Source organism: Falco peregrinus, chromosome 1 (assembly GCF_023634155.1).
Source record: "Falco peregrinus isolate bFalPer1 chromosome 1, bFalPer1.pri, whole genome shotgun sequence".
Taxonomy (NCBI): domain Eukaryota; kingdom Metazoa; phylum Chordata; class Aves; order Falconiformes; family Falconidae; genus Falco; species Falco peregrinus.
The window spans coordinates 113863855-113883796 of NC_073721.1; the positions used below are offsets into that span (position 1 = coordinate 113863855).

Consider the following 19942-nt stretch of genomic DNA (forward strand, 5'->3'; position numbering starts at 1 on the left):
ATATGGGTGTATTTTGTAGCCATTAGAGAAAGGGAACTGGAAGCCCTGTGTGATATTTGAAAAGATGTTCTAGGTTTTTCCTCCACTCCCACTGACCTGAGAGTAGATCTTCAGTCAGATAAATTTGGCTAATGTTTTTTTTTTAAGTTGGTGGTTCCTCTTTTAAGTTGATTATTTCAATTTAGAGCGATAAAGCAGGAATATACTTTGTTGCCTGGCTGGGTTATTCAGTGTCCTAGATATTTCTCAACCACAAAGATGTCTGATGCACCACTGGAATGTGAAAGGACCTTATTGTTTCTTTCTTAGATCAGCGCAGCCGTATATAATTGCAATTGGTACTTATGAAACTGCTGTCAGTATCTTAACAGTCTCACATGGAAGCTATTGCTGGCTCTATGAAGAAAAACTCAAATCAGAATTTTATCTTCAGAAGGAGACTCACTGATCAAACTCACAGAATTTTTAGTATTAAATCATGGCCCTCTCACTATACTACTAGCTTGAATGCTTTTTGCATTGTCCCCATGTAGAGTTTGGCAAAACCACAGTGCTTACAAAAACTGAGCCTGGGTTCTACCTACCTTAAGCACAAATGGGGGCAATCACTTGCTGGATTCTTACTCTCTATATTTTTTCTGCTGTTATACCAGTTTAAGCTGCTACCAGAGTTATTCCAGGACGAGGAGAAGGTCCTCAGTCCCACATCAGCAACCCCTTCAGGGCGCGTGCCTTTGTCTCGAACGGCTGTAAAACCAGCCAAGGCCAGGCCAGGCCAAGCCAGCAAGGAGCATAAGAAAACTGTGGGACATCAGGTGAGTTTGAAGATGCAACTCTATTAAATAACGTCTCCCTCTGCCTCCCTCTGTCTCATAGGTCTCAAGGTGTGCTGGTGCTTCTTGGGATGCTCTGTGATTTTGAGACAGGTGCAGCTGATTATGGCTTACAGTTTGGAGCAAGTATACCCTAATTACTAATACATTTTGGGCCACAGTTTCAGGGAGCTCAGTTCTTACTGTGGTGCCAAAACCAAAACTCATGTTTTTTAAAATAGAATTAACATGCTGGATGCTGTGAAGCTTCGAAAATCTTACACTGGGTCTTTTTGATCATGTGGCACATCGTCTGACTCAAATAAAAAGTGGGAGTTCAGTCAACTGGGAAACTTGGTTCCAGTTATCAATGGGCTAAACATAAAATATCCACACGTATGTGCCAGAATTAAATTAGAACTGTGCAGATCAGTATGGCTGGAGAACTCACTTCTTTGTTACTTCTCACTCCACAGAGAAATAACAGATGTTTTCTCAAGATGGTTATGTCCCCAGTCCGTGCTTTATATATGACGGACTGTCCCTCAGACAGTATGCAGCAGCCAAGGGGAACTTTTTTGGCAGATTAGTACCTGGTTTTTATTTACTTGCCAGCCTGTACCACTTTGGTAGTGAGCAGTGGCATTCTTCTTTTGCCTGGGGCTTGCACCAGGGCTGTCCACTTCTGTGTCAATAACTCTTTGTGTTACTGTAGGAGAGCCTGGAATACAAATTAGCTCTCAGAGGGCATCAGTTCTTTGTATCGAGGTCCCCTGCCAGTTCCTGAAGATGAACCAACCACAACTCTTGGGTGCTCAGAGTTTTAATAAAATCACAAAAAAATGCCTTGGCTTTGTCCACTGCCTTGGGTGGTTGTTAATTCCCTAACAAAGATGTTAGCACAGTGTCTGTGCAGTGTCATGAGCTAGTCACACTGCTAAGTGAGAATCAGGGAATTCAGAGAACGTTTGGTTTGGAGTTTCATAATTTCTCTATAACCTTCCTGAAGCAAATCATGTCAGGCTGCGGGTGGGAATGGGAATAGTTATTCATGCTACTGTACAGAATGCAAATCTGGTTGGCACATGTTTGTGGTACAGGCTGCAAATTCCAGTCTTCTGCAATCGATGCATGAAAACCCCTGCCCAGTTATCTTTTTAATTTGAGCTTCATCTCTGATTTTGCAAACAGACTGTACCCTGGGGCTGGCAGTTTTGTTGTCAGACTGAATCTATGAGTTGAAGTGTTAGGGGTACTCCCATACTACTACTATAAATCAGCCATGTATATTAATTTATAAATTTTGAAGACAGCTAATACAAAAGTGATCTTTATCATATTCTGTGTAGAAATAGAGGTTGGCTTAGAATCATGAGTTCAACAGAAAGAGGGAAATCCATACTAAGACTTTTAAAACATGTTTTCAATCATGTTTTTGTAGTTTTCTTTATCTATTAGGGTATTCTGTGCTTAGAAGAATATACTGCAGTACATTAGGTATTTGTGGTCCTGATACTTCTTTGAAAGTCAAGCTCCTAAAACTCTCAGATACTGGCTCTTTTCAGTAGATCTGACGTGTAGCTCTGGGATCAGTGGAGCTGAAGAAACTAATACTTTTTTTTTTTTCCCCTCTGTTGATTTTAAATTTGATTTAAAATTTATTTAAAATAATGTGACTATTCAATAATATGCCATGAGATTTTGTCATGAAGAGATGGATTAGACAAAGATCGGGGTACATGATACAGTCAGAAGCTGAAAATAACTCGTCTATCCCATGTTTTTGTAACTTGTCACAGCTTTGCTCCTGTAAAGACTGTCTCACTATAACGTAATTCACCCAAAGATGATACCTGAAATGAAATGAAAATCTATTACCATAACAAAAACAAGCTGGTGTTTATTACTGAAAGGATTATTGCAAATAAGAAAATATCCTTAGGTCCACTTCCTGAGGTTATGTCAAACATGACTGAGCTTATTGAGGCTATTCCCTGATGGTTTTCCGTTTTTTCTTTTTCAAAAAGTTTCGAAACTCTCTTCATCTGCTGATGGAAACCCTGAACGCTACAACTCCACACTACGTGCGCTGTATTAAGCCTAACGACTTCAAGTTTCCATTCACGTAAGGTGGTTCACGTAGGTTTGTGTAGCCTGTGCATGGCAGGGGATTGCCCAAAGCCTCGCGGACTGAGGTTCTGCTAAACCGTGCTCACACAGGGGTGGTGGGTCTCCTTTCTCTTGTTAAGAACCCACTGTGTATGTGTACATGGTACAGCAGGGGCTGTTTTGGGATGAACAGAAGGAGAAATACTTCCTGATGCATTTTTTTTCTTTTTTAATGGTAATATATGAGGAAAATTACTAGCATTTTAATTGCTGGCTGTTTTAAATGTGACTGGCAGTTTGCACTGCCTGAGTTCATTTGACATTTGCTGGAATTTGCTTTTGCAGATTCCAGTGTCATTCTTTATCTTTTTTTTTTTTTTTTTTTCATGTATGAACTCACTTAGAGCCTTTCTCAGAAGTCTGCTTAAAATCCGGGCACACAAAGGCTCCCATGGCTGTTGGGCAGGCCAGCGGGAGGCAGGACAGGATAAGCAGCTTGCAGCAGCCGACGGGCTCAGGCAGTTCCCTGGTCAGGCTGTCCTCTGTTAGCGCTGAGTTGCAGAAGCACTAGCGGGACTTGTTAACCACATCCCACCCCTGCTGCCTCTCTGTGCCACGTCTGTCCTGGGTGTGCACAGGGCCAGAGGTCCCACGTAATACAGAAGTAGCCCCACACCCACAGGCTGTTTTTATTCCTATGTAGATTTGATGAAAAGCGGGCAGTGCAGCAGCTGAGAGCTTGTGGTGTCCTGGAGACCATCCGAATCAGTGCAGCTGGCTTCCCCTCCAGGTGTGTTTGCCACTTTTTAGATTGCTTTCAGCTGCAGATCTTCTTTTTAAGAGAATTACTCATTGTTGGGACTGACACTGTCTCTGTTTTTGGGACAGGTGGACGTACCAAGAGTTCTTCAGCCGTTACCGTGTTCTGATGAAGCAGAGAGATGTCCTTAGTGACCGAAAGCAGACGTGTAAAAATGTCCTGGAGAAGCTGATTCTGGTACCAGACTTAGTGCTGAGAGCATTTGGAATCTGAAGGAGTAAAGATAGCATTGCTTACCCCTCATCGCCACGCTGTTGTAGCACTTCTACAGAGTACTGAACTGCCGATATTGGCGCAGGAACTGTAGAATTTCCCAGTGTATCACAGGAAAGGAAGACAGTGATTTTTTTTAAGTGTGGGTGGGTTGAGGGTGAGCCTTACCTTGCTTAACGGCAAGACGCATTAACCACAGCTGAAGGAAGGTATAGTTATCTGGAGGTTTTCTAATGTGGAGGTGTTTCTGTCTGTGTACGTGTTTGTGCCTTTCTCACCGCTCCTCAGCTCCTGCGCTGAAGTCAACCTTTTTCACTCCTTTCATCCTCGTGACATTGTCTCCCTGCTTAGCGCTGTGGCTGTCCCCGTGCCTCGGCAGCCTCTTGCTTTACCTTCTACATCCAGTTGCAGCCCTATTCCCAGGCTATGCCATCCACACCCCTGGTTTTGCACCTGCACTGATGGGTTTCTTGGGTTTTCTTAAGAACTGGTGAACCGCAGGCAACAGGCAGGCTCCAAAGAGACAGTGCCGGCCAGTTCTTAGTGGAAGGTGGCTAGTTGAGACCTATTCAGAAGTGTCAGGAACAGAAAAAGACCAAGGATACTGGTTTGGGTTTTTTTTAAAAAAAACTTAAAAAAATTACTGAGGATACAAAAGCAAGAACGCTTACCTTGCTGTGGTGCAATGCCAATGTTAGGACGTTTATGGAAACAAATAAATACCGTGCAGGCAGGTTGGGACTCAGCTTTTTAAATTCTGTGTCATTGGGTGGACAACGAAAATCTTTTGGTTTATATGCATGTGTCTGCATTTATAGTGTTAATGTATAGTGTTAAATGTGTCCTAAGCTGTAGCTCTTTGACTGCAGTTCCTTTTAACTTAACATCAAACAATCAACAAAATCAGTTTTATTCAGTGTACCTTTGTATATTCTCAGGTTTTCCCTCCCAGGAGTACTATAGCCTATAGTGACAGAATATTCCTCTCTTTCTGGTTTAGTTCTGAAATTTCAGATGTGTCTGAGCAGCACCAAGATGCTTTGTTCTGCCTTAGTAAATGCAGTAAATGATGTGTACATGTTTGAATCCCCAGTGGGTTGGTTTGTGCTGCGTAATACGTTTTAAGATGGACCATTCAGAGGGGTTATCTCCAATTTAAACAGGACATTGTACATGTGTGTTGCCTGTATTTGCTTTCATCCTCTTTGTCACCTCCCGTAGCCTTCCGCGTCTGTTATAATCTTCGTGGCATTCTTGTCTAAGCAAAAATCGCACAGTACTTCTTTAGGCCGTGCTTGTGGCCTTGTATTAATTTGTTAACAGAATCATACAGAGAAAATACACTCCTCCACTACTTAAATGAAGTCTAGGTGTACTTGGAAATATTATACACATAATTTTGCCTCTTTACTAACTGTGCTTTCATTTAGCCCTTAATGCCTTTTTTTAATGCACTAACATTTAATGCTGTAACTGATCCTCTTTTTACCTCTGAAAATAGGACAAGGATAAGTACCAGTTTGGTAAGACAAAAATATTTTTCCGGGCTGGTCAAGTAGCCTATCTGGAAAAAATAAGGGCAGATAAGTTGAGAGCTGCCTGTATCCGTATCCAAAAGACGATCCGAGGCTGGCTGATGCGAAAGAAGTACGTGCGTATGAGGAAGGCTGCCATCACCATTCAGAGACATGTCAGAGGGTACCAAGCACGCTGGTAAGCAATGCTCATGGGAAAACCCACACTAGCCTCAATTGAGATCCCTTTAAATAGGACATTTAAATGTGAAACATTTGTTCTCTCCTTCCTTTACTGGCTGAGAGGAAATGATTTTCCAGGGAAATGAAGGAAATTGAATATAATGAGTATGTCTGTCCTGTCTGGTTTTGACCTTCCTGAGAGGACAGTAGCACCCTGGCTGTGTGATACTTAGAACAGTACGTCGTTAGTGGGAGCAGCGTACAAGTAGTACTAGGAGATATGTTGCAGGTGAGGTAAAGCAGAACTCTCGGCTGAGTCCTTATTGCCCAGTTTCCATGTGCCCTCCCAGCTGGGTCTGTCTGTCCTGCTGGAGAAGCCATTCCTCAGCCAGGGTGCAGCTGTGAGGGGAGATACATCAGAGTCATTTGTTTGGATTGACTTCTGAGGGGTGGCCATGGATGGGTCTGAGAAAAGGGTAGGAGTATGGATGGTATTCAAAGACAAGGTGGTTATAAAGACTGTAAGGATCAACCTTTGGAAACAGGCTTATGTCAAGATGCTGTGTAATTGTCTTGCTGAGAAGACCAAACACAGGTGAATGTTTTCTACAGGTTGAGGTTAGAAGAGGAGGTCTGGAAGGTGGCATAGTGGAAATAGCTTTAAAGCTGGAGAAAAACCGATGAGAAGTTAAGCGGAGTGTATTTGCTCAGTTCTACAGCACAGTTCTCAGAGGAAGTGAAAACATTTCTCTGTAAAACCTTGCAAGGTTTCTGATAATTTGTCATTCTGTGTACTACCATAAGGTAGAATAGCAAGTAAATATGCTGTATCACTGGCAGCGTTAGGAAGAAACTGAAGTAGAAAGTCTAGCTCTTGAGAAAGAGAGTAATGTTATAGGATGTGAAAAAAAAATAGCATTCAAGCACTGGAAAACATAATTACAGGTAATCTTTTTCCTGCTTAGCTATGCCAAGTTCTTGAGGAGAACACGGGCTGCCATCACCATTCAGAAGTTCCAGCGCATGTATGTGGTCCGCAAAAGATACCAATGCATGCGAGCTGCTACTATTGCTCTTCAGGCTCTCTTAAGGGGTTACATGGCCAGGAACAAGTACCAAATGGTAAGGAGTCATGTTTTACTTCTTCACTCTAGCTTTATTACCACATACATTCAGGATGAAGCTGCTCTGTGGTATTCCCTTGGGAATCAGAACTGTTTCTGTGCGTGCTGTTACTCATAACACACAAACAAAATAACACAGCACGGATTGAGGGACTGAGGGACAGCACCTGGAAATTAAAAAGATCTGATACTGCAATCAGTGAACTTGTCATTTTAGAGATACTCACATTGTCATCTAATATGGATGTACCTAGACTTTCAGTGCAGTCAGTGGAGAGTCTGACCGATTTTCAGCATTTCTTACTTTTTCATTTGTTATATATAATGTTTAGGCACTTACAATAAATACTGAAAATGGCCTTGTGTGAATGTGCCCCCGTGAGTCCAAATCAGCATTGCTCACATCAATATACATCTGTGATGTGCTGTTCCTATTCCATCCCTAATTTCAGTGATTCTGAAATGGCTGATGGAATGTACTGACGATTAATGTTAGCAAAGAGATACCCACAGAAACAGGAGGTTAAAATTTAAGCATGGTTTTGGGTTTGTTTATTTGTTAGGGTTTTTTTAAATGTATTGATGTTGGTTTTGTTTTGGAGAGAAATTGATATAACCCTGTGCTAGTGATATTGATAATATTTTCCTAATCACGCTTGGCTGAAAAATAAAAATTCAATTGAGAAGTTAGAATTTGTTCTTCAGTGTTTACAGGGCTGGAAACAGAATTATGATTCAGATGGTTAAATTACAAAATGCCAGCATGTTTCATGGCACTTTTGTCTACATGAATTGTTTTAACTAGGCTCAAAAGTCAGTCTGTGTTTTGCTGAAAAGTTAGCCAAAAGAGTTCTGTTTTTTTCCCAAGCAGGTAAACATTGAGGGCTTATAACCAAAAGCCAACTAATGCTTATGTTCTATGTGTTTCTCTCTTATATTTGAGGTTTCTGTGTATTTTTCATTTCTGTTAAAGTTGCCTACGCAGTCACATGTGAATGTGTTTAAATTACAGCATTCTAACATACACCAACCAGCAAGTTTGAAAACAAGTAATCCCTGATAAGAATTTCTAAGGAGTAAGATCCCCGTGCTTGACTTGGTTGTTCTTTTGAGCGGGTATCTGCTTGCCTTTTTATTGGAATTCTTACCATTTTCATTATTACAAACCGTATTTTACGCTGTGAGGTTATATAAGGTACAATCTGACAGATATGACAAAGTGAGACGTGGGTCACAGCAATCCGTGGGCTAAAAGCCACCCTTAGGAAGACGGGAGACAATCCTGTATGCCTGAAGTAAAACACGCCCCATCTGTCCTGTAGCACGGAGTTTTATAAACCTGTTATATTGCCTCTTAATTGAGATGGCAGATTTCTGGAGGGGTCCCCGGCAGGGGTGGTCGGACTTGCCTGTCAGGGAGTATCCCCCCTCGAGCAGTGAGTTGTTCACCACAGTAAACCACCGCGTTCTGAGAAGTGCATCTGCGGTGTCCTCCTGAGGTGGGGTTTTGTTGAAGCTGGGATACGGGGCTGGCCAGGAGGAGAAGCACAGGCTGTGCCTGCCGTGGCAAGGTAAACGCTGCTGTTCCCAACTTCATGATGGCTGCAAATGAGTGAAACCGAAGGGTTGCCCCGTGCGGCACACCTGGGCTGAGCCGTGAGGTTGGACTACACGGTACAGGTGTTGTTCGTTAGGATTGTGAAAGGTACCTGTTGTTGTTGTTGTTAGAAGAGAGGGCATGTGTTGCAGTCACATGACTAATACAAGGAATTTAAAATGGTTGAATCATCTATTTCACACATCCTGGGGAAAGCTTCTGACCAAGACATTGCGATGTGCTTCTCAGCTTCACAAGGAGTTTAGTTCCTCCACAGCTTTTACATAAGCTTTCCTGGGAAATACCTGGTAAATTAAGTAATTTTTCTGATCCTCTCACCTTACACTGGAGCGGTGTGTTTCCTCACTGGATGGCATGGGTGTAAGAATTCACTGGCAGATGAGCACCGTCCCTGCACGATGGAGGTATTTTATGGGACTTGAGGGAGCTTTCAAACGTGAGAGGAAAGTGTTGTTGAAAGCTGGTTGGGTTTGGGCTGTTCGGGCACCCGTGTGTAACCGAAGGGCCTGTTCCGGGAAATGTGTAAGGAGGAGGCAGGAATGCTGACTGTGTGACACGCACTCAGAAGGACTTTGGCTTTTGATCTCACTGTACTTTTGAGAGAGCGATTTCCTTACCTGGCTGTGCTGTTTAACCAATTGCTGGTATTTCAAGTCTCATTTTTTCTTCAGAAATAAATACCAAGTGAGGAAGTTTGTGTATCTTATAATCTTGCCGCTTTGCCAGTGAACCTTTTAAACTCACTGATCTGGAAATGTGTAACACTTGTAACACATTTCAATTCATTTGCTGAGAAGTAGAAAATAATAAAATTATTGTTACCCTACCAGTTTGTCTTACTAGCTTTGTGGTAAATCAGTGTAAGAATGTGAACTGCATATGATCTTTAAGCTATCAAATCCAGGAAGTAACATAAAATCTTAAATTGGTTTTTTAGGGTAAACTGTTTGATTTACAGAAGCTTTTAGGTGAACTGTCAAGTTCCCTGAGTCCTGGAAGCCTCGTGGGTTTGGGCAGGCTCTCCGAGCCTAGCTGTGGTCTGCTGGAATTCAGGTGCTCCAGACTTGGAGCATCTCAGATTGAATCAGTGGGTCAAGGACCCAAAAACAAGTAGCAGACTCTTCTTAGTGGAAGTCTCTGGCTAACACACTGATGAAGGTTGCTGGCATTCTTCACCTTTATTCTTAAAAATTATTACTTTTTTTTTTTTTTTTAAACACCTCAAAGCTATGGCTGAAAATTGTGCCATGAAATGAGTTGGAATTATTACGATATAAAATTTCTGATTAGAATAAATGGAGATTTTTCCATGCTGGCAAGTCTAAGATATGTCAAAAAAGAAAAAGAAAAAAAAAAAAAAGAAGGAAAACTGAATGGAATTTGTAGTTTGGTGAGCTAGACTACAGCTGCAGGTTTTAACAGTTATTACAATTTACTCTGGGTTCTAGTGTGTACTAGCTGCATTTCATGTCAGGCGTAGTAATTTTAAAGTCTGTGTTGGTGAATCCTGTGCAGCATGTCAATGATGTCTAAAGATGAAGTAAAAAAAAAAGATTGTATTTGTAATCTTGCCAACAGGTACAGTATGTTTTTGTAATTAACGTGGATCTGACATCAACACAAAGGCATGCCTGCTTCTTCAGTGTGCCTCCACTTCTTTCTTTCCATGTTTTTCTTTCTGTCTCCTTTTCATTTTATTCCCTGTCATCTTCCTTATTCCTGTCTTCTTTTCCTCTTCTTTTTTGTTTAAATTAATTCCATTTTTTATTTTTGTTACTTTTTGCCAGAAGTTTCTCTTTTCATGCTAAGGACTCTGTACATCATTTCTACACTTCTCATTATGGAGTCTGTTTAACTGAGCAGGTGTACTTTGCAAATCTAATACCCCTTTTGGTGTTTTTACTTAACTCTAGATGCTTCGGGAGCACAAGTCTATTATTATTCAGAAACATGTCAGAGGCTGGCTGGCTCGAGTGCACTACCGTCGGACCCTGAAGGCAATTGTTTACCTGCAATGCTGTTACCGGCGCATGATGGCCAAGAGGGAGTTAAAGAAACTGAAGATAGAGGCCCGGTCTGTAGAACGCTACAAGAAGCTTCACATTGGCTTGGAGAACAAGATCATGCAGCTGCAGCGAAAAATTGATGAGCAGGTAGAAGCCCCCTGGCCTCAGGGGAAATGTTTAGAAATCTTGTATTACCTTTCTCAGTAGCACTGTGGGCATTCACAGAAGAACGCACTGAATTTTCATTGTAATGTATCCGTTCTCCTTTCTGCTCAAGAACATTGATACAAGAGAAAGGGAGGTCACAGTAGAACTGGAACAGTAAAGCATCCATTTGTGTCTCTCAGCAGCACTGAGAGAAAACATCTACTCCCTTAATGTCACTATTTCATTTGAAGCGCATGAGTTGCTCTGTTTAAGGGGAAGGTGCCAAACACTCCATGAACAAAAGCTATGAAATATTCATGAGCTTTCCATAGAGGTGATCATGTTTGGTGCATGTGGGCTCCCCGTCTGATTTTAGTTTGGAATGTTAATGTGCAGGCTTAGAGACTGGACTGTTCTGTCACCTTGTTAAGCGGTGCTGCGAAAACAGAGTGAAACTTTTTGAAATGGGGAAGCTGCTCTTTTGCTCCTATATTTGGGTATATTCTGTAGGGAACTAGAAGGCTCCCTTAAACCAGAACTTCTCCAACAGCTGCCATGTCTGTGTTGTGTTTTGCAAAGAACAAAGAGTACAAATCTCTACTGGAGAAGCTGAGCAACCTGGAGGTCACGTACAGTACAGAGACAGAGAAGCTGCGGAGTGACGTGGAAAGGCTTCGGATGAGTGAGGAGGAGGCCAAAAACGCGACCAACCGTGTCCTCAGCCTTCAGGAGGAGATTGCCAAGCTCCGGAAGGAGCTGCACCAAACTCAGTCTGAGAAGAAAACCATTGAGGAATGGGCAGACAAATACAAACATGAAACCGAGCAGGCGAGTATGCAGCCTCAGGTGCATGAGAAGATTTATAGAGGTCTGATGTCCACTCAGGTTTTACTCAGGCTTAATTGCTTCAGTTGTGTGGCGGATATTTTTACAGCATTTTTCAGCAATGTTATACCTTTATGTTTTTCTAAATAGGCTTGATACCTAAATAAGTACAGCTGTGAAGGTAGAAGAATGTACTAGATCTATATATTGTATGTAAATATATGTATTCAATCTACTCAGATTTTGATATTGAAAGTATCTGCAAATCGAAACACTTAGGCTTCCTCAATTAGTCAGAAGAAGCACATTCATAAAAAGCAATCATTTTACTTTCCTAGAGACTGTAATCACATAGATATCAGAGATCTGTCCCATACACAGTATTCAACAGTACCTGCTTATCCTACTAATTTAAACAATTAGCCTATTAAACACATGTATGCATGCACTGTCTAGTTCAGCAGGTTTTGACTAACCCCTTATCTCTGCTTTAACCACAAACATATCAAACAGGTTGTTTCCTGACAAGATTACTTGCTGATAACGGTGCAAGTTTCACATATTGGAAGAGCCATTCCATCATTATGTGATGCTGCAGGGATACATTTCAAGACCAGATAAACATAAGGAAAACTATTAATTGATTAAGCAAAGTGAATGCTTTAGTAATCATAAATAGTAACCACAGAGACAAATGAGTAACCGCAAACCTGGGCACAGTTAAAGTGGTACAACTTCTGGGCAGAAGCAAGGTGATAGATTATGGTGTTACCCAATACAATGGAATACACAGCACTACTGCCAAATTTGTTCCTATTTTAGGAATATTTCTATTTTAAGGTGTAAATTACATCTTTGGGACTTTACTGAAAAATGTTATGGCACAGTGGAGTGATTCAAGGCAGTTCTGGCATCTGATCAGAAGTGGAGTGGAGAACATCCTGGGAAATTTGCAGTGGGACGTATTTAGGGAACGTAATTTGGGAAATGAAGGTGTCATTACTTAGTTTACTGATTTCATTCTCTGAATAAAAGTTTAAGTATTTAAACTCTTACAAGGATGTTGTTGCTGTTAGAGCTACTGATGAAAGATGAACTGCATTCTGAGTCAAATGTTTTATGACCTTTGTAGCTGGTATCGGAGCTGAAAGAGCAGAACACGTTACTGAAAACAGAAAAGGAGGAGCTGAACCGCCGCATCCATGACCAGGCGAGGGAAATAACAGGTTGGCTCTGTTCTTTTCGCTCAGGTTTTCTACTTCATGTTACCTTGCAAAGCAACATTCTACTGTATAGATTTACCTTAGTTTGCATTCCTTTTTATTTTAGTAGTTTCTTTTCTTTGTTTTAAGAACTCACGTGCATCAGATTTATTTACTATTTGAGTTTCCACGAAATCCTAGGGGGTTGGGATCTTTTTGGTAAGGGTGACTGTTACAAAGCCTTTTACTTTTAGAAAGAAGGCTCTGATATTCAATACAGTTAATCTACCGCAGCTCTTCTGGCTGCTGTGACTATGTAGACGGCAGCCAGAAGAGCATGACTCTAGATACGAAGGCTGTAGTGGAGGCAGCTGCGATGAGGGGGGTCAGTGTGCTTGAGGTGTAAAGTGTCTCATGTTTTCCTTTTTACATAATGCCGCGCTGGGCTAGTACCCCTTCCTCCTGCCTCCTGGAATTACTAAGGCAAGGTATTAGCAGAACAGCTAACTTGACTGAGTGAACCCTTCTGTGGTTCCTACAAGAAATGCTTTGGTCCTTCATGTATTTGACTTTAATGTTTGCCTACAGAAGCACAAATACCATGCACCAGCTTCAAACAGCAGACTCTTTCACTGTCTGTGTTCCTGGTGCAGACATGTGCCTGTACCTCCAGGATGGATGCACTGCACGGTAGGTAGAACTGGAGTTCTCACTTTGGATTCTTGTTCTCTGTGGCAGAGACGATGGAAAAGAAGCTAGTGGAGGAAACAAAACAGCTCGAGCTAGATCTGAATGATGAACGGTTACGGTACCAGAACCTGCTGAATGAGTTCAGCCGTTTAGAGGAGCGATATGATGATCTCAAGGATGAAATGAACTTAATGGTGGTAAGTGGCTAAACATAGGAGAAATATGCACAAAAAAAACTGGTCACAAATGTGTTTAGGCAGAATCTAGTGGTATAAGTTAGTAACTGATTCTGCTGTCAGCTGTATGGTGGTGGCTTGTACCTGAAAAGAATTTGTCCTTCTAAATATTGATCAATTAGATTAGCTCAGCCAAAACAAATACATTTAAAATTTGTGGTTGATTTGTTGTATTGTATTTTATTTTATTTTAATTTTCACTTTTGTGAAGAAGGCTAAATTACTGCTCTGACTTCCCTAGTGGTATTGCACATGCTCTCTGCCCTTAATTTTGCCCTGAAGTTATCCATGTGTGCTGGGATTGTTTGTACCACTTTCATCCAGCGTTCAGTTTTAAGTAGTTCTAGGAATACTTTGTGTGACAGGAAGAAAAAGTATTCCTCAGTGCAGCATCTGGGAAGTTAGAGAATTACTGCCTGTGCTTCCTGTAAACTGAGCTTTTCTTTCCCATAGAATGCTGTATTGTTGCTTGATTCTGCTTTGTGCAGCAATACTCGATGGTATAGGATCTGACCTGTCTCCAAAGATTTGATTGTGAACTCATAGACTTTAGGTGGCATGAGAAACCAGAGTCAAAAATCTTTTCTTATAGATTTTGAGAGCTGTGAAATAACACCAAATGTTACAAGCTAAATTACAGGTTGTGAAGAGACAGTCACAGGGAAAACCATATAGCGGTATTGATTTGTTTCATTTGCACTTCAGAACATCCCCAAGCCTGGACACAAAAGAACGGATTCAACTCACAGTAGCAATGAGTCTGAATATACTTTTAGCTCTGAGATCACAGAAGCAGAAGACTTACCAGTAAGGATGGAGGTAATGTCAAAAAAAACCCCAACAACTTTTCATTGATCAGTGGTTGAACTCATTCCTATCTCTTTTTCTACTATGTGCTTGTGAATGCTATATCCTTACATTGAGATATCTGATGCTTTATTCCAGCTTTTCCCATTTCCTTTTTGAAAATAGTTCATTCTCTAGTTAGTTGTGGTCCTGTGTAACAAGACTTTGTGAAAGTATGCTTTGAATTCTTCTGCATTACAGTAAACATAGACCAGACACTTGGCCATCCAATTGATTTGCATCTGCAAACCATTTGCTTGCCAGTGTTTATAAGCCAAATCACTTTTTCAGCACAATGTAGGAATCCAGAAAACCAGTGAGACTTCCTGAGGAGTCTGTGCGCTGTATATTCAAGGGTCAAAAGTGGAAAGGTGGCTAGCCACATTCTTAGTAGCTACATGGAATGATAATGCATTGGGGGTGAGAACTTCATGTTGATTCATTTTTCCTCTATTTCATAGAGACTAATACAACTCCAAGAATGTACTGTCCCTTTGCATATGCAGTGATACAGATCCCAGGATATTTAAAAATTTTCAAAATGGTGACTCTTGATTCAGCTGATGGATAATAATCATGAATAATGTGTTCTGCTACTCCAAGCCATTCTTAGTATTTTCCAAAGTAACTCCCCCTTTTGGCTCCTCCCAAAGAAGCGGGAGTGCTGACACAGCAGAGAGCTGTCAGGGCAGTGGTCTGACTGTTCTTGGCAGTTTGCAGATGCAAAACTTTTTCCGTGCATCCTAGAGATCTTCTTAACTGTGAGCCATCACACAGTGCTCTCCATTTGCGCTCTGTCTCAGTTAGTTATCTCTACAGTTGCTTTTTTCAGGCTGTCATTACTGTTTCTGAAAGCCTGCCCAGAAAATTATTTTCTGCTATGGATGCAAATACCCTGACACATTGATGCTGACACATATTCTGTGTAGATTCTTCCATAATTTGTCTTCCCTCTTACATTTTCCACCTTGCATAATTGTTTCAGAAAGATGTTCCTACCTTCATGGATAATCAGGAAAAGGACAGTGCAAATACATGTGATTGGTTTTCACACCCAAGCCAAATGTCATCTTTTCGTTTGGCTAACAGACTTACTGACTTGCTGTTCTAGAGCCAGGTTTGGTTTTTAGGATATAGATGAAAAAAATGAACTCATACGAGAATGTGAATAAATGCAGCACTGGGAAGATGAAATCTGTATTTGTTTAACCCCTTAAGATTTCAAACTCCAGTTTGACTCTAGGCTAACGATACAGATTAACGATACAAACCCACACTAAAACCTAGGGTGCATCTCAATGTGAACCAGTAAAGCCTGAAAACTCAAAGTCTGCTTTCTTTTTCCTGTGCTGTTGGTGTGCTTTATGACTCTTCCCCTCAACAATAAAAGGAGCTGAAGTGGAAATGGCTGTGCTTGCTTGGCTGCTACAGTCATTAATATTAATTTTGTAGTTCCTTTTCTAGACTTCAGAATTTTATGGTGCACTTTATAATAAAGGCTTTGACCTTCTCGCTTCATAAAGTACAAAATGGCTGATGGACCATTTCAGTGTACTTTCAGATCATGAATGCTGGTCCTTGCCCAGAAAATAGTGACAAAGCTAGTGGATTAGGCTCAGAACAGGCTGTATAATTAGCATCATAAAAGAAAAAAGACAAAAAATATATCTTCTGGTACCTATTTTTTATGTCACATCCCACTAAATTAACCTGTAAATCTACAATCAGCAGAGAGATTTCTCTGTAGCTAAAGAACTTACTGTAGAAATAATTTAGAAGTAATAAAAAAGCGGCTCTATTTACAGTTGTTTCCAGGTGAGTCTAACCACAGACTTTTTTTTCTCCTTTCCCCCTCCAAACAAATAAGAATAAAAGGTACGCTTAATTATAGACCTCCTGTATGCTAGGTAGTCTCTAGTGCTTTCTTTTGCTAGGCTTTAGGCTTAGATATGTTTTATACTAGTACATCCTATTTTAAAATAGTGTTTGACAGCTGATGAAATATTTTAGATGCCAATAGTCAATTCTCAGAGTCAAGTACCATTTCTGTGTTCCTTCTTTCCCCAGTCTGTTCCTCCATCTTTACTTACTGTAGTGCTTCCTTGTGATGTGGAAGGGGAATACTTCTTGACTTCCTTCTGTTCTTTCTAAAGCAGGAACCGAGTGAGAAAAAGGCACCATTGGATATGTCTCTGTTCCTCAAGCTGCAGAAACGGGTTACAGAGCTGGAGCAAGAAAAGCAATCCCTGCAGGATGAACTGGACAGAAAGGAAGAACAAGCTCTCCGTGCTAAAGCTAAGGTGGACTCCTTCTAGCTGATCAAATGCTGATGCCAGGGTATCCCTTCTTGTGAAGTAGTAGCTGTGTGAAAGCTGACTGGCTCTTACTAAAGCCTTATCTTCTGCTAGTACTTGATTCATTTAACCACACGTTTTATGTCTGCTGCTTAGTATAGGGACTGGGTATATATATTAGTTTTCCAAGGTCTGTTAAATCCTCTGATGGAAGTTAACAGGAACAAAAAGTGCTTGGGACTTTGCGGAAAAAAAAAACAACAAAGGCTGTTTTTATTAAGGAATAGCAATGTAGAAATCTACTTATATGATGGAGAGAATGAGTAATTGTTCATTTTAGGCAGAATAAGAAATGTTTCAACCGGGCTGCAGAGCCAGAGCACTGGGATTAGACATATTTAGCGTATTTTATGCGAAAATCTTCTCTGATTTGGTCCATTAAGTACTTACAAATATATGAAACCAGTTTGGCAATTGTTTCTTACTACTCTTCCACCAGTTAATTTCTTGAGCATACTGGGATTCATCCTGCTCTGTTGCATTACCAGTGACAGTAGTGTGATTTATATATGATTTTATTTATATTATCCAATTATGTCTCACAAAATCAAAAGTAAATTAAAAGAGACAATGCCAGTATTCAAACTAAAGCACACAGCAGTACCAGAATTAGTGTTTTCCAGTTTTATAGAACAATTTCAGTTCCCTTTCCTTTTTCTGCTTCAACTAAATTCAAGAATAGAAAGGATTGGATTTTTATTTTTCACACTTGTCTGTATTCTTACACAGGAGGAAGAAAGGCCTCCAATAAGAGGTGCAGAGTTGGAGTATGAATCGCTCAAGGTAATTCTAAAACTGAGGTTTCTTTTATTTTCTAGTGAGACTATTGCCACCAATTGTAGGTGCTGGCATAGAAAATTACATCAGTCCTCCTGTTTCAGAATATTAGCTGGACAAACAAGAACAAAAATTCCCCAGCAATCATTTTATTGTAGGATTGCCCTTTTTGAGGTGTAGAACGTCTGACTGGGGCTGCAGAACAAAAAGATCCCCTAAAACAGGGGGAATTCTCTGTTGTAACACTTAGTACAGCTTGCAAGTTAATTTGAGAAAAAATAAAGTGATAAATGTAGCCCTCTTTTCCAAACGCATTATTTAAATTAATGTGTACCTTAGACCACTAAAACTAAAAGTATTTCCTAATACCACTGAATGATGCAGAATGTTCTCAGCCTACTGACCATTGTTTGTTGTGAACTTTTATTTTTTTTGTACAGGGAAGAATAAAGGAAAAAAAGATTGATAATTTTTTTCCCATCAAATCTATATGATTTATGTATATGTGTTCTGATTTTGCACTTCAGAGAAAAGGTTAGCCTTGTTAGTGAAATCCTCCCAGGCATTATTCACTGTAGTCAAAAGGCCAGGGATACAGGAGAGATTGATTGATTTGTTGCAGTTACTCATCGTTTTTATCATTTCTAGCCGTAGTTTTGTACCTGTGGTTTACAGGCGTGTTGGAATGCTGCTGGATGACAGAACTGTCCCTATTTCTTGCAGCGTCAAGAACTTGAATCTGAGAATAAAAAACTGAAGAATGAGTTGAACGAGCTGCAGAAGGCTCTCACAGAAACGCGATCTCCAGAGGTAACTGCTCCTGGTGCCCCTGCATATAGAGTCCTCCTGGACCAGCTGACTTCAGTAAGTGAAGAGCTTGAAGTACGCAAGGAAGAAGTCCTCATCCTGAGGTCTCAGCTTGTGAGCCAGAAAGAGGCTATTCAGCCCAAGGTAAATAATAGTCAGCAGATGCACTGTGTAGTAAAGTGACATTGCATCACTGACATGCTTTATTTAATTGAAGAGTGTGCTTGAAAAGGCAGAAAAAAATGGTATAGGTTTGAAAGCCTTTCTAAGTGTAATCCTTTGAGCCATTATTACCGCACAAATTACAGCAGTCCAAATTGGGAGATTGGCTTAATAAACTGGGTTTGGGTTTGTGTACCAGCATTCATGTGAAGATACCATATTGATTGCACCAGGCTGGCAGATACCAGTGGTCGTGCCAGGATCTCTCCAGGCTCCTTTAACAATGCAGAAATAATTCTCATTTGGAGCAGTATCGTTTCTCTAGTGAGTGTGGTGTTTGACTGGAAAATTTACAGTAGTTCTCAGGAATTCTTTTTAATTAATAGTTCAGTGGGAGGTACAAGGGATAATTTCTTCTAAATCTACGCAGGGTCATAGATGATTGCAAATCAATAACTTTTCATAAAGATGACCTATGAAGATATGTCAATCCCATATTATTGCTTGGTAGGTACTATGTGTTTGTGTTGAGAAGAGTAGATAGCAAGCACTATCTTCTAAAAAGCTCTAACTCTGGTCACATATTTAGGGAAGCAATAGCTTTGAAACTGAGAGTCATGCAACCTGAAAAGGTATCACATAAATCCAGGAACTAGTTATTTCCACTGAACTGAGCTACCTACTGTTCCATAACCGCAGCAAGGAATGAACAGATACGTCATCTTCCCTTTCCTCCTGCAAGTTATGTTTAGATTTGTCCTAAATAAATTGAAAATCTGTGATGCATGAAGGTATACATATCTTGTTTTAAATAATTAATTATAAAGAAAACAAAACTTGTTTTTCTGTAATATTTAGAACATTGTAGAGAAATACTTGAGCAGTAAATCCTTGAATTACTTATTCTCAGCAATGGTGGATATAAGTGTGTTGTTTTTACAGCAGTTATGAGCATGAGGGAAATACGACCTGTGGGATGGCTAACGGCCAGTTTGCATATTGCTTCTGCTTGTTAGGTTGAACAGCTGCAGCACAAATGGATATTTTTTTTAAAATGATTTGTTTTTCTTCTTTCTTGCCTACCAATTTGATTGCCAGGAGGATAAGGTACACATTTTCCTTTACAGTTTATAAACTTGAATTCTTAAATGCTAAAAAACCCCAACCTCAACAATACTTGAGCTTTCATTTCCCTGCTTGTCATAAGTAACCAACATGTATTTGAAGTTGTTCTTGCACTTAACTGCTGTTATTGAAAAACCTTTCTCATTATTCTGTGTCCCCTGTGTCCCCATCTCCTTGCTCCACACAAAGGAACTTGTTACTTCAAAAGAAGCAGATGTAACAGTTTTGAACTGTTGGTTTATGGTAACCTGAACATCAAGGAAAGATTCAGGAATTGGTCTAGTCAGCTTGATCAATGTATCTTGCTGAGTGTGTTTGGAGAGCAGCACTGTGATTCAGTAATCATCTCTTAACTTGCAAAATACATACATT

The 19942-nt window shown here is 40.4% G+C and overlaps 1 protein-coding gene across 9 annotated transcripts in view; it reads left to right on the forward strand.

Moving 5' to 3' along the window:
- The window catches only part of MYO5A (myosin VA), a 103189-nt gene that overhangs the window by 63290 nt on the left and 19957 nt on the right, over positions 1-19942 (forward strand). For 5 of the 9 annotated variants that reach the window (XM_055809181.1, XM_055809187.1, XM_055809196.1 and 2 more), the window contains 14 exons: positions 654-815; positions 2840-2937; positions 3625-3711; positions 3810-3918; positions 5456-5667; positions 6617-6773; positions 10307-10546; positions 11126-11374; positions 12504-12597; positions 13312-13460; positions 14205-14318; positions 16499-16645; positions 17429-17482; positions 18200-18427. In XM_055809181.1, coding sequence (XP_055665156.1) covers positions 654-815; positions 2840-2937; positions 3625-3711; positions 3810-3918; positions 5456-5667; positions 6617-6773; positions 10307-10546; positions 11126-11374; positions 12504-12597; positions 13312-13460; positions 14205-14318; positions 16499-16645; positions 17429-17482; positions 18200-18427 — 2100 coding nt within the window. The remainder of the gene's footprint in view (positions 1-653; positions 816-2839; positions 2938-3624; positions 3712-3809; positions 3919-5455; positions 5668-6616; positions 6774-10306; positions 10547-11125; positions 11375-12503; positions 12598-13311; positions 13461-14204; positions 14319-16498; positions 16646-17428; positions 17483-18199; positions 18428-19942) is intronic. The other 4 variants (XM_055809184.1, XM_055809190.1, XM_055809200.1 and 1 more) reach the window with 1 other exon arrangement.